At 40.8% G+C, this 14070-nt stretch overlaps 1 protein-coding gene and 1 non-coding gene across 3 annotated transcripts in view; both read right to left on the bottom strand.

Annotated features, from left to right (window-relative positions):
* Nucleotides 1–2984: 2984 nt before the first annotated feature.
* The window catches only part of LOC138804713 (charged multivesicular body protein 3), a 40328-nt gene continuing 29242 nt past the window's right edge, over nt 2985–14070 (bottom strand). For both annotated transcript variants that reach the window (XM_069989172.1, XM_069989173.1), the window contains 3 exons: nt 6802–6923; nt 4456–4570; nt 2985–3532 (listed from right to left, as the gene is read on the bottom strand). In XM_069989172.1, coding sequence (XP_069845273.1) covers nt 3390–3532; nt 4456–4570; nt 6802–6923 — 380 coding nt within the window. In that variant the 3' untranslated portion in view covers nt 2985–3389. The remainder of the gene's footprint in view (nt 3533–4455; nt 4571–6801; nt 6924–14070) is intronic.
* On the bottom strand, nt 7086–7216 carry LOC138804733 (small nucleolar RNA SNORA51). Its single transcript, XR_011365327.1, has one exon. It is a non-coding gene; the product is annotated as a small nucleolar RNA SNORA51 (small nucleolar RNA).

A 14070-nucleotide genomic window follows, 5' to 3' on the forward strand; every position in this document is an offset into this window, starting at 1 on the left:
TGTGTATCCTTCTGGGGCTAAGATTGTACTTCACCTTGTCTCCAGTGATGCCCATCTAAGTACATGAGGGCAAAAGGAATCCTTAGCACGAGAATGAGCCCAATGTGTTTTTCCTTTAGCCTGAAAGCAGGAAAGGAGCAAACATGACTTCTTAAAAAAAAATCACACTAATTCTAGGAATGGCTGAAAAAAAGCTTGTTATAATGTATCTAGTTGTCCAGTCATCAAAGACAGCCTGGATGCTGTCTTTGAGCTCTTTCGTTCAAGGCTAGCACTCTACCAGTTAGAACCACAGAACCACTTCCAGTTTTCTGATCGTTAATTAGAGATAAGAGTCTCACAGATTTTCCTGCCCGGCCTGGCTTTGCACCAGGATCCTCAGATCTCAGCCTCCTGAGTATCTAGGATTACAGGTGTGAGCCACCAGTGCCCAGCTTGTTTATCTTAGAATAAAAATGCTCACAGATTATGAACATCATGTAATTCCAGTACAATTCTGTGAAGAATCTAGCTGGATAATGATAAAGTAACATCCTGTCATGTGGATAAATCAGGTTTTCCCAATTTGACCTATGGATTCAATGCAATCCCATTAAAAACCACAAAAAGTTATTTTGTGGATCTTAACAAATTGATTTTAAAGTTTATATAAAGTCTATATGAATAATGAAGTCAAAAGACGAACATTACCTGACTTTGTGTTAATATAAAACTTCAGTCATCAAAACACTGTGGGGCTTTTCTTCAAAGCTGGTGCTTGAACCCATGCCTAGCAAACACTCTATCATCAAGCTACATCTCACCCCTTGGCTTCTGTGCCCATCCTGGGGCCTAGACACTGTCCCTGAGATTTATTGCTCAAATGGAGTCACAGCTTCACCTCTAGCTTTTTTTGGTAGTTAAGTGGAGGTAGGAGTCTTACAGCCTGCCCTGGCTGGCTTCTACAATCCTCAGACCTCAGCCTCATGAATAGCTAGTATTACAGGTATGAGCCACTGGCACCCAGCTACCTCCTGTTCTTTATGAGACAGTCTCACTATTTAGTGCAGGTTGCCTTAAACTATTGGTCCTCCTCCTTCCATTTCCCAAGTGCAGGAATTACAGAAGTGTGGCAACATACCAGGTCTGGTATTGGTGAAAGAACAATCAATAAAGTAAAACAGGCAGCCCAGAAGTAGACCCACATAAAACAGTCAATTCAGCTTTAGCAAAAAAGTAAATGCAATATGTCAGTTTTATCATCCGCAGAAAAATGAACTCAAAGGAAGAAAGACATAGCTTAGCTTAGGGTTTTAATCTATCATGGTGAGGGTAGAGCAGTCTACCTCAGAGCAGCTAGGAATCATATGGAAAATGCCTACATATGCTGTTTTGCTCCTTTCATTCCATCTGGGAGCCCCCCAGCCTAGGGACAGTGCTGCAAGCATTCAGGTTGAGTATTCCCCACTTAGCTAATCCTCTCTGGGAAAATCCTCAACAGACCTACCTAGAGGAAAGCTTTATTAATCTAGGCACTTCTCAGTCCACTATTGCTCACAATCAAGACACCATCACACAATGCAACAGGAACAAAAGTCTTCTCAACAACTGGCTGAACAAAGACATCCACATGAACAAAAGGTGAAAGATTAACCGACATATATACTGTATACCCTTCATAATGGAAATAGACCTAAATGTAAAACACAAAACTCTTAAAAGATAATCGGAGAAAACTTCAAAAACTCTTGTGTGTAGTTGTGACTTAAAAAATAAAGCATGAAATGCGCTTAAGTGCATGAATAAAATAATAGTCAGGATTTCATTAAAAATAAAATGTCTCTGCTGAGAGAAGAGAAGCCACTAGAGAGAACCAGAGAAATATTTAAAAGACACACCTGATAAATCAGTTTATCCAAAATCTACATTAGAAAATTGAATAAAAACGCAAATTGTCAAAAGACTCAGAAAATCCAGTTAAAGGTAAGAAAACATTGGAGCCAGATCCTTCACCAGTGCTGATTACATACGCAATGTAGGTTTGATGGCATTCAAAATACCACTCAAAATATGGAAGACCACAAGTTTGAACCAATCTGGGCTACTTACTGAATCTGTCTCAAAAAAAAAAAACCACACACAACAAAAAGAAAACAAGTATACAGATGACAAGTACATGAACAAATGTTCAATATTGTACCTCTTTAGTGAATTGCAAATTACAACAATGAGGTATTAATACACACACACACACACACACACACACACACACACACACACACACACACACACACACACACACACACACACACTACTGGAATGGCAAAAATCTGTATCACCACCAAATATTTACTAGTGTAGAGCACATAGGTTTTAGACTAAAGGGATCTCTCTGGGTGTGAACCCCAGATGTGCCACTTTCTGATGGATACAGATGTCACTTCAGCAAGCTGAGCAGTTCCCCTACGACAGTGTTGTAAACTCTCAAACACTAACAAAAAGTGCTATTGCAGAGTAGCACTTTGTACTTCCATGTGTATCTCAAGAATGTCTCAGAGGTTTGTGAGAACTGAACATGACAACAATCAGACCTTACCACTTACTGGTCAGTTACTGCTTCGAGAAGGTGCTGATGGTCCATTTGCAGGCACAGGCAGAGTGAGGGTGGAAATCTCACAACTATCTGTTCTGCATGCAACTTGCAACAGAAAGGAAGTGATGAGGCTACAGACAGGCACATACACAAGATGGTAGAGCACTGCCATCCAGACAATAGAGTAAGAGGCACAATTCATGAGCACCTTTTTGGTTAGTTGGTAAAATGCAGAAAGATGGACCCTCACAACACATCTACAAAGGTTGGAGAGTAACATCCAGAGCAAACTCCACTTCTGCTGAGTTTCCAAGTCCCATGTATACTGGCTACACAGCAACCTCTTCTTTCCAAGGTCAACATAGGAACAATCTGAGAGCACACTTGGAGTCACTGCACATGACAATCCACATTGGGACCAAGAGTTAAAGCAGAAATTTATTAAAGTCCTTTTATATAGTGTTTTACACACACAACAACAACAAAAATGTACAGAGTCCTCAATGTTCAGGCAATCAACGCTGAGAATAGCTTCATGAGAAAATGGATTTCTTTGCCCTTCCCCCAGTAAAACAGTACTGCTGTTTATGTTCCTGGAAATGACGCATTTAATCACATCACTTCCAGAAGAACAATCCCTATGAAATCCCAAAAACTCTGCAGAGAGTGAAGAGATATTAGCATAGAACCTTCCTGAAAACACAGTGCCTCGTGACAGAGGTGTAGTGCAAGAGAAACATGAAGTGGCAGCTCTTCAGAGGCACATGTGCACTGGCAGAGGACTGCAGGGAGAGCCTGAAGGTTCTGCTGGGCAGCCTTAGCTTCGCAGCGTGGCCAGCCGGGACTGCATGGCCTCCAGGGCCTCTTCCTCCTCTTCCTCCTCTGAGGCAGCTGTTGCTCCTGCAGGTTCAGGCTCAGGAAGAGCATCTGTCACTTTACTGGGCGCTTTGCCCAAGGCCCCTGAAAAGAGAGTAAGCAGATGAACAAGTGGGCCTCAATCTTCCTGCCCCTTGATTCTTGGGCCAAAATGGCATGACAGAGGATACTAAACTTGAACTCCTGGGAATAAGCAATCCTCCACCTCTAGCCTCCTGGGAGGCTGAGTTCACTGACTCAAGTAAATTCTTGGTTTCTGAAGCACCTAATCAAAATTCCTAAAAATTACCAAAGATTTAATTTTAAATTTCTCCGAGTAAAATTAAATTGTTAGCCAGACATGGTGTTTATGTCTGTATTCCTAGCCTTCAGGAAGATTGCAAAGTTCAAGACTAGCCTGGGCTACATAGCAGATACTGTCTCAAACAACAACAACAAAACAAAAAATTGTCATTCAATCTTCACTAAGTTTTCTTGGTACCAGTTCTTTGTTCCAACCACTTAATTTTTTTTTCAACAACAACTTAAATTTTAAGACGAACAAATCTTTCTGTATTAATGAATTTATTCAGTGTTCCATTTTTAAAAGACATAATATTCTACCATTAGAATATACTGTTAGTTTTGAACTTTTCAATGTGATAAACAATACTACTCCAGATATCCAGAGTTAAGTCTTTTCAGCCTCTTAATTATTTCACCCAAAATAGGCTGCAAGCTTTTGAGAAGGCTACTGCCAAATCTGTTTCTATGAAGTCTGTATCATGTTAAATTCCCAACAGCAGATATGAAAGTAGTATCTCCCCCTTATTATGAAAACTCTTTAAATTTAAAAACCATCTTAAGTTGGTTATTTTGTGCCAATTCCCCCATGAATAACTGGCATCCTCTAAAATTAAGAAAACAAATGTAGATGTATGTTTGATAACTAGAGAATGAAACTACTAGCTAATTTAATGATTGCAGGAAAGAGACATAAAAGGAAGAAAAGAGCCTTATAATTATACCTGCAGTAATTTCGAACAAAATTTTGTCAATTTCCATTTCTGCTTCTTCTTCCATTTCTTCCTGATCATCCATGCTTTCGAAGGTGTCCTCTAACATCTCTTCTATGATGCCAGCCTAAACAAAGAAAAACATGGTACTTCCGACAACTGTTAAATCTGTTTCTACCCAACAATCCTAGACACCACCTGGCCCAAACTCTAAGTCCAAGGCTGACTTGGAAGACAAGTAGCAAACACTGGGCTCTGATGTCTCCGCAAGAAAGGAAAGACCAAACTTAGCTCAAGTTGGGGAGGTCTGCTTCTGGCCATCAACAGCACTGTGGAATAACTGCAACTATAATGGCAGCACTAGAGAACAACCTGCCTATAGGTGAGTATATGCCCTAATTTGATTTGGAAATAACTGCTCTAACATGGCCAAAATAATCTGTGACAATGTAGTATGAAACATTCAGTTGGAGCCATAGGAGGCACTATAACCAAGGTCACAAGCAGAATGGACCCGAAGAACATTCCAGTATGTCTAGGTTTTATACCTGCTGGCACATAGAGTTCCTCTGACCAGTCTATAAGAATCAATCACATTGTCAAAGTGTGATCTTCAGCTCCTGGGAGAAGACAACAGCATTTGTGGACCCAACAAGGTAAGGACATACACTATCCTGGCAGCCTATAGCTAGCTCCTCATCTTCCTCCATTTAGAAGGTAGCAAGATCACCATGGGGCACAGCAACTGGCTCTCCACTATGGGCCCAACAGCAGGACTCCCACTTAGCAGTGTCAACTCCTAGATGAGGTACTGAGTTTTGTTACTGAAGCAAAGGTCAGAATAGCACCCCCAAATGTCAAAACACAAACATTCCTAGATGGAAAAAAGCAGAAATGGGCTAAGTGGCTGTGGAGGGGGTCAGAAGGAACGTATGAGTCAGTCTTCTGAGAAGCCACCAGAAAAGGAAAATCCTCATGGCTTTGCAACCTGAAAGAACTGAGCTCCCTGCTCAGTACCTTAGCACTGTGGCATTAAAGAAGCAGAAAGTCATATGTGACAGTCCTAGCCCTGGTTCCCATGGGAGTGTGATGCTCACTACGATAAGGGAGTCAGACATAAATTCATCCCTTTTCCCTGCCTGCCTTGCTGCTTTGAGAACCCTCCAGTCACTTTAAATTTCTGACCTTTTCTAAACCAAAAGATACAAATAGACAAAATTCCCATTCATGGTTCCTAAGGTAGAGCCCTATGGCCTTGCTGTTCAGCAAACAGCACTTGGGAGGCTGAGAAAGGAGGATCATAAGTTTGAAACCAGTCTGAGCTGTCTCAAAAAAAAAAAAAAGCTAAATAAAAACAAAAAACAAACAATAAAAGATACTTGTTAAGAGATTTAAAGAGCCTATCAAAATCTAGTCACTATAGCCTTCACATTCTGGAGGAAGGAGTTGTCATTCATTTGCTTACTCATTTTGGCAGTACTGGGGTTCTGAACCTAGTTGATCAGGCAGGCACTCTACCACTTGAGCCATGCTCCCAGTTCTTGATTTATTCAGGCAGCAACCATTCATCAAAATTATGCTGAATGCTACATATACCAGGCACTGGGGATAAATGCAATAACTAGGATCATATCTTAGGGCTAGGTATAGTGATTCACACCTGTAATCCCAAGTACTATGGAAACAGTCCAGGCAAAAAGTTAGTGGACCACCAACTCAATAAGCCAGCTGCAGTGGCCCACAGCTGTAATCCTAGCTACAAGGAAGTCTGTAGTATAGGTAGATTGTAGTGTGAGGCCAGCCCTAGGTCCATCTTGAAAAATAATGAAAAGCAAAAATGACTGGGACCTAGTTCAAGTGGTAGAGTGTTAGGACTCAGTTATGTTCATTTGTTTAATTATCATCTATGGCTATGTTTACACTATAGGAATTGAGTAGCTACAACAAGCATATGGGCAAAAAAGCAAAAAGTATTTATTATTCTCCATTTTACAGAACATATTGCAAATCTACAGTTTTGCCAGCTACAGGAATACCACCTTGGAGCAGAAGGTAGAACCAGGTTTCTTCCCTGTTTGTACATATTGGAGTTTGCAAACCCTACCTTCTCATGCCCTTAATGACTGACTGATCTCTGAATCTCCTCTACAGCACTGAGTATACTTGTGCTGCTTCTAAACAACATCTGACATTCTGACCATACTCAGCTCCAACAGTGTCAACTAATGGTAACAGCTGCTCCTCTATCATCAAATCCAGCCAGTTTTTTCATTCCCACACACCCAATCCCTTGTCCCTGGTACTTGCTGAGAGCACTCTCAGTGGTTTGGAAGGGCCAGCAGTGCTAGCCTCGGTCACCTTCATCATCTCTTTGGACAGCTCCCTCATGGTGGCCTGTATCTCAGGGATCTTCACAAGACTTTGCATAGCCTTCATCACTTCTGTGCTCTTCTGCAAGGAGCCAGCCACTCGCAGGACCGCTGAAAGGGAAATACTGCAGTCAGGATGGGTCAACAGGAAGGAAAACACAAGAGATGACCAATTATGAACCACTTCAATCAAAGTGAACTCACAAACACACACTGATGTGCCTTTGGGGTGTACTACTGGGCTAGATGAGCAAAAGCTTTTTTATTTTTTCCCTTTGTCTCCCCATTCACAATACAGACTAGGCACAGGCCTGGGCTGAGGTGTATATGGGGTAGGTTTACTCTGCCTCCTCTTTCTATACAGCCAGTGTAAGAACACAGCCTGTGGTACGCACCCGGAGGCCAAAAGCTTATTTTTCTAAATTGAGGAATATCTGGTATACTATTGTGTGAAATCTCAGAGCTTTCATATCACTAGATCCCTTCTGAAGGCAAGCTAGAATGTATCTTCAGGGAAGGAAGCAAACTCAGTATGACCCTTTAGTCGGTGAATAGATAAATTGTGGTATACTCAGACAATAGAATATTACTCAGTATAAAAAGAAATGAGCCAATAAGAGTTGAAGATAGAGGACTGTAGTGAACATCATCAGGTAAAATTGTAGAGATGCCTATATCTTAATACACTGAAAGCAAAACAGGGATGGAAAGTGTGGTTCAAGTCGCCAAGTGCCTGTATAAGCACAAAGCCCTGAATTCAGAGCTCCATTTTTCCAAAAATAAAGATAACAAATATTCTGGATTCTAGTGGCTCATGCTTATAATCCTAACTATTCAGGAGGCAGAGATCTGAGGATTGTGGTTTGAAGCCAGCATGGGCTGCGAAACTTTTCTGTGAAACATCTCTAATGAACACCAAAAAAAAACAAACAACCAAGAGGTGAAGCTGTGGCTCAAGTGGTAGAGTGCTATTTTTGAGCAAAAGAGCTCAGGGACAATGCCCAGGACCTAAGTTCAAGCCTCAAGATGAGCATGCACACATACATACATATACATAGCAACAACAACAGCAACAACAACAACATTTCACCAAAGTAGGCATAGATGCCATCAAAGAAGAAACACATTGAGATACGAGAATGTGAGTAAAATCGGGGTAGTGGATGTGTACCACTGTGTTACCAACATGCTGGGAACACAGAATATAGTAAGTAGTTACTAAATGAACAGACCAATAACCAAACTACAAAGGATTATCTAGTGGCACAAAGTCCCCAAAAGCATTTATTATAATAAAGTAAAATTTCTACCTAAAATCCTCAAAAATCAAATATTTTAAGTATTGTCTTATATTTAATCAGTTCTAAAATACCAAAAAACTGTCAGAAGCCATTGGCTCATACCCAAAATCCTGGCTACTCAGGAGCCAGCCTGAGGAGGAAAGTCAAGAAAACTCTTATCTCCAATAAATTATCAAAAAAGCCTTGAGCTATGGCTCAAGTGGTAGAGTACGAGCTTTGAGTAAAAAAAAAAAACAAAACAACTCTGGGACAGTGTCCAATAAATTATCAAAAAAGCCTTGAGCTATGCCTCAAGTGGTAGAGTAGAAGCTTTGAGTAAAAAAACTCTGGGACAGTGTCCAAGGTCTGAGTTCAAGCCCCAGGACCGACACACACACACACACACACACACACACACACACACACACACACACACACACACACACACACACACACAAACAAACACACACACACACACACACACACACACACAGAGAGAGAGAGAGAGAGAGAGAAAATTACACACATGAAGTCAAGAGCAGGCGCTGGTGGCTCACTCCTGTCATCCTAGCTACTCAGGAGGCTGAGATCTGAGGATCGAGGTTCAAAGCCAGCCCTGGTAGGAAAAGTCTGTGAGACTCTTATCTCCAGTTAACCACCAAAAAACTGGAAGTGACACAGTGGCTCAAGTGGTACAGTGCTCGCCTTGGGTTGAAAAGCTCAGGGACAGTGCCCAGGCCCAGAGTTCAAGCCTCATGACTGACCAAAAAAAAAAAAACAAAAAACAAAAAAAAGGAGTCAAGGAGAGTCTCTGGTGACTCACACTTGTAAATCCTAGTTATTCAGGAGGCTGAGATCAAAGGATCATGATTCGAAGCCAGCACAGGCAGGAAAGTCTGCGACTTTTTTTTTTGCTGGTCCTGGGGCTTGAACTCTGGTCTTATGCACTGTCCCTGAGCTTCTTTTGATCAAGACTAGCACTCTGCCACTTGAGCCACAAGCCACAGCGCCACTTCCAGCTTTAGAGTGTCATGGACTTTCCGTCCCAGGTTGGCTTTGAACTGTGATCCTCAGATCTTAGCCTCCTGAATAGCTAGGAGTACAGGTGTGAGAGCCACTGGTACCTGCCTACATGGCAAATTTTATGTTATATATATTTTACCACTGTGTTAGTTACACATTTTCTACCATTGACAAAACATGTAAGATAAAGAAACTGTGAAGAAGAGATGTTTATTTGGCTCATTGTTCCCTAGGTTCTAGTTCTTTGTCACTCAGGCCTATGGCAACACTATACACCATGGAGAAGTGCAGAGGAAAGTAGGACTGTTTACCTCATAGTGGTGGGAAATAAAGAGAGAGCTGGGGTCCTAATGTCCCCTTTAAGGGCTAGGAAATCTCCCAGTTACATAACTTCCTCCCATTTGACCCCTTCTACAGAGGTCCACCACCTCCTAATTGCATTAAGCTACAGATTAAGCCTTAACATTATGGGCCTTTAAGAGACATTTAAGGTCCAAACCATAGCAACCATTACAAAAAAAGATTCTCCTAAAAAAGATTAAAATTCTGTAGAAAACATTACTGAGCCAGCATTATAAAAACTAACTGAATACATTTAAAATTAGAAATAACCAAGTTATACAGGAGGAACATAATATAAAATGAGTAGTTCAACTTTTGGGAGTTGAGGTCCTCTCCTGACCCCAGGTTCTTCTGCAGCCCTGTGTTCCAGGCTCCCTCCAACTTAAGGACCCCTCCCCATAGTCCCTTCTCAGTAGAAACCTGATGGATAGATGAGGATTTTTCCTTTTTTTTTTTTTTTTTTTTTTGGTCAGTCATGGGGCTTGAACTCTGGGCTTGAGCGCTGTCCCTCAGCTCTTCAGCTCAAGGCTAGCACTCTACCACTTGAGCCACAGTGCCACTTCTAGTTTTCTGGTAGTTGATTGGAAATAAGAGTCTCATGGAGGTGATCCTCTGATCTTAGCCTCCTGAGTAGCTAGGATTACAGGCGTGAGCCTCCAGTGCCTGGCTTTTAGGTTTTTAAATTATTATTATTATTATAAAGGTGATGTACAGAGGGATTACAGAAAAAAAAAAAGAGTCTCACGGACTTTCGTGCCTGGGCTGGCTTTGAACTGCAATCCTCAGATCTCAGCCTCCTTAGTAGCTAGGATCACAGGTGTGAGCCACCAGCACCCGGATTCTTTTCCTTTATAATATGGAATTCCTCATGAATTTGAATTCATCTTTGTATAGTTAACATATGTGCTGCCTTATGGAACACTGGAGAGGGACTAATTTATTCCCAATACCTAGCATTGTGCCTAACACACCTGGTATTCAAATATTTGTTAAATAAGCCAATAAATGAATTTAGAAGCAAATAAGGAAATGTTTCATATTTAAAAGGAAAACATTAACTAGATTAATATTATTGTGTGTGTGTGTGTGTGTGTGTGTGTGTTGGAACTGGGCTTTTAAACTAGGGCCTCACACTTGTCCATGAAATTAAGCCACATCTCAGCCCTAAATTGTCCTAATAGCAAACATCACTGAGGTAGTTTTCTTCTTTTTTTTCTTTTTTCTTTTGGTCGGTCATGGGGCTTGAACTCTGGGCTTGGACGCTGTCCCTGCACTCTTCAGCTCAAGGCAAGCGCTCTACCGCTTGAGCCACAGCATCACTTCTGGTTTTTTAGTGGTTTATTGGAGATAAGAATCTCATGGACTTTCCTGCCCAGGCTGGCTTTGAACTGCGATCCTCAGATCTCAACCCCCTCAGCAGCTAGGATTACAGGCATGAGCCACTGGCACCCAGCCAAGAAATGTACTCTTTACCTGACTTATGTAACCATAACCCCTCTGTATATCACCTTCACAATAACAATTTAAAAATTCATAAAAAGTAAATATGCAAAAGTTGAGAAGCTTCATTCATCAAAGAAGAATTATGGATAGTTTGTTCACTTTGGGAAACGTAACTAAGGACTATCAGTATCACACAAAATGGCTAAACTAGCAGCAATACTAAATGTTAGGGGGAAGGAGAAAACTGGACATCATAGTATGGGAACTTAAAATGGAACAGCCATGATTTCTTTCATGTAAATTTAAATTCAACAATTGTTCTTTAACAATTGAGCATATCGCAGAGAAATGCAAAACCGGTACATTTATATAGCAGCTTTACTCATAATAAAGTGCAATAAACTGGAAACAACCATCCACCGTAAACAGGTGGATGATTAAACAAACCACAACATATCCATGCCTAGCCTGAAATAAACTACTGATACAAGCAAAAACCTGGGCTGATTTCCACAGGACTATGTAGAATGAATTAAAAACCAATCTTTAGGTTCCAAACCACTGATATGGAATGACATGAATAGTGGAGAGGGAGAGTTCATGGGAGGGAAGTAGGTACAGCTGTCAATGGACAGCATGAGGGATGCTTACATTGGATGGAACTGTTCCTTAAGTTGACTGCCTCAAAGTTAATATCTGTTTATGCCACTACACTCTAGTTTTGCAATACTTTACCATTGGGGTAAACTGAGAAAGACTCTTTTAGAACTACGAGTGTATGAATTATAATTTTTTCAAATTAAAACTTTTTTGTTGTTGTTGGTCGTGGAGCTTGAACTCAGGGCCTGGGTGCTTTCCCTGAGCTCTTTCGCTCAAGGGTAATGCTCTACCACTTTGAGCACAGTCACTTCCAGTTTTTCTAGTGTTTAACTGGAGGTAAGAATCTCAGGGACTTTCCTGCCTGGGCTGCTTCAAAATGTGATCCTTAGATCTCAGCCTCCTTAAGTAGTTAAGATTACAGGCATGAGCCACTGGCGCTCTGCAAAATTAAAACTTTTAAATGCTGGGCCTTGGTGGCTAGTCTTGAGCAAAAGGAGCTTAGGGACAGCACCCAAGCCCAGAGTTCAAGCCCCAGGACTGGTAAAACAAACAAGCAAACAAATACAACTTTTAATCAAAAAACAAACAAACAAAAAAACTAAGAAAAGAGCATTGAAAACAAAGCAATATCATATTCCCATGTTTGTCAGAGATATCAATGGAAAGGAAATAAAGGGTATTATATATATCATAATTATTGTACTATAATAGCCAAAGATGGAAACAAAATAGCTAAATATAGTTTCTTGATCAGAAGATATAAATACCAATACAAACAGTCTAAAAAGGATAATAAAAGTTACAAATGAAAGTAACTCTCTACCTATCATAGCTTTCATGGGAACTGTGATTAAACTGAAAAATCAGAATGAGAAGATATTAGAATAGATTGGTAACAACGGCCAAACTAGATTGACAGTGTGGTTTTTAAAGCCGACTTAAAATAGTCATTACAAATTGATTAAGATGATAAGAAATATGGAATCCTGGGGCTGGGAAGGTGGCTCAGTGGTAGAGCGCTTGCCTTGCATGCCTGAGGCCCTGGGTTCAATTCCCCAGCACCACATAAGCAAAAAGAAAAAAGCCGGAAGTAGAGCTATGGCTCAAGTGGTAGAGCGCTAGCCTTGAGCTGAAGAGCTGAGGGACAGCGCCCAGGCCCAGAGTTCAGGCCCCACGACGGGACCCAAAAAAAAAAAAAATGGAATCCTATATGACATTTCACAATTATGACAAAGTAAAACCTAAATAATGTAAAAAGCATTTTAGCTATGATGAGCCTGGTGGTGGCACTATACCTCTAGTAGAGGTAGGTTTATAGACAGAGGCTATCCCAGGCAAAAGTGTGATACCCTATTTGAGAAAGGACTGGAAGTGTGCAAAGAGACTGGGAAGTGTGGCTAAAGCAGTAGAATGCTTGCCTAGCAAGCCTGAGGCCATGAGTTCAATCCTCAGTATAGACAAAAAGAATTTAACAAAAACACATTTAAGTATAGAGATATATTCACATTATTGTGCACTCACCACCATCCGTCTTCAGAACTTTTCTCATCATCCCAAACTAAAATTCAGCTCACATGAAATTCTTCACTTCTGTTTCCCTGGCCCTTTTACCCCTGGTGATCACAACTCCACTTTGTGTCTCTCATCTCACAACTCTAGCACCTCAGGTAAATGAAATTACATAGTATTTGCATTTTCTTGATATGCTTCTTTCAGTTGGCATAATTTTCATGGCTCATTCACGTAGTGTTCTCAGAAATGCTTTCCTTTAAAGCTGAACAATATTTTATATTATGGTCAGGTGCTGGTAACTCACACTTGGAATCCTAGGTACTCAGGAGGCTGAGGTCTGAGAATCATCGTTCAAAGCCAACCTAGGCAAGAAAGCCTGTGAGACTCCAATTTACTACCAAGAAACCCAGAAGTGGAGCTATGGCTAACTTTGAGCAAAAGAAGCTCAGAGACAGCACCTAGTCCCTGAGTTCAAGCCCCAGGACTGGAACAAAAAACAAACAAAAATCTTTTGTGTCCACATTTTGCTCATCCATCCACCCACCCATCCATCCATGAACACTTGGACTGATTCTACCTTTTGGCCTTCATAATTCCTAACTACATGGTAGAACAAGTACCTGTTTTAAGTCTCTCCTTTCAATTTTTTTGTGTATATAAAATTAGAATCAGAACTGATGACCATATAGTAATTCTGTTCCTGCCCCATTTCTGAACCTCTACCTTACTGCTCACCTCCAATCAAAACATATTCATCATCTATCTTTTTCTGCAAGGACTTGCTGCCAGAAAGTTGTCACTTTCCAAGTATCTAATCATGACAATATATTAATAGCTGACAAGATCTAACCTATTCTCTCTCCCAAAGCATCTGCATTTTAACAAACCAAATCTTAAGCAAAAAGAATGACTTCATCAAAGCAGCAATAAATAGGCACTATGTACCCTGTAGGGACACTCTTGTCCCTTCAACATGAACACAGACCCCTCAGGAACTCTGGTTATATTGTTTCTTTTTCCACTCTCAAAGACTCTTCTCAAGTTCAATCCTATAAACC

The sequence above is a fragment of the Dipodomys merriami genome, unplaced genomic scaffold (genome assembly GCF_024711535.1).
Source record: "Dipodomys merriami isolate MVZ:Mamm:240054 unplaced genomic scaffold, mDipMer1.0.p SCAF_37, whole genome shotgun sequence".
NCBI classification, from domain to species: domain Eukaryota; kingdom Metazoa; phylum Chordata; class Mammalia; order Rodentia; family Heteromyidae; genus Dipodomys; species Dipodomys merriami.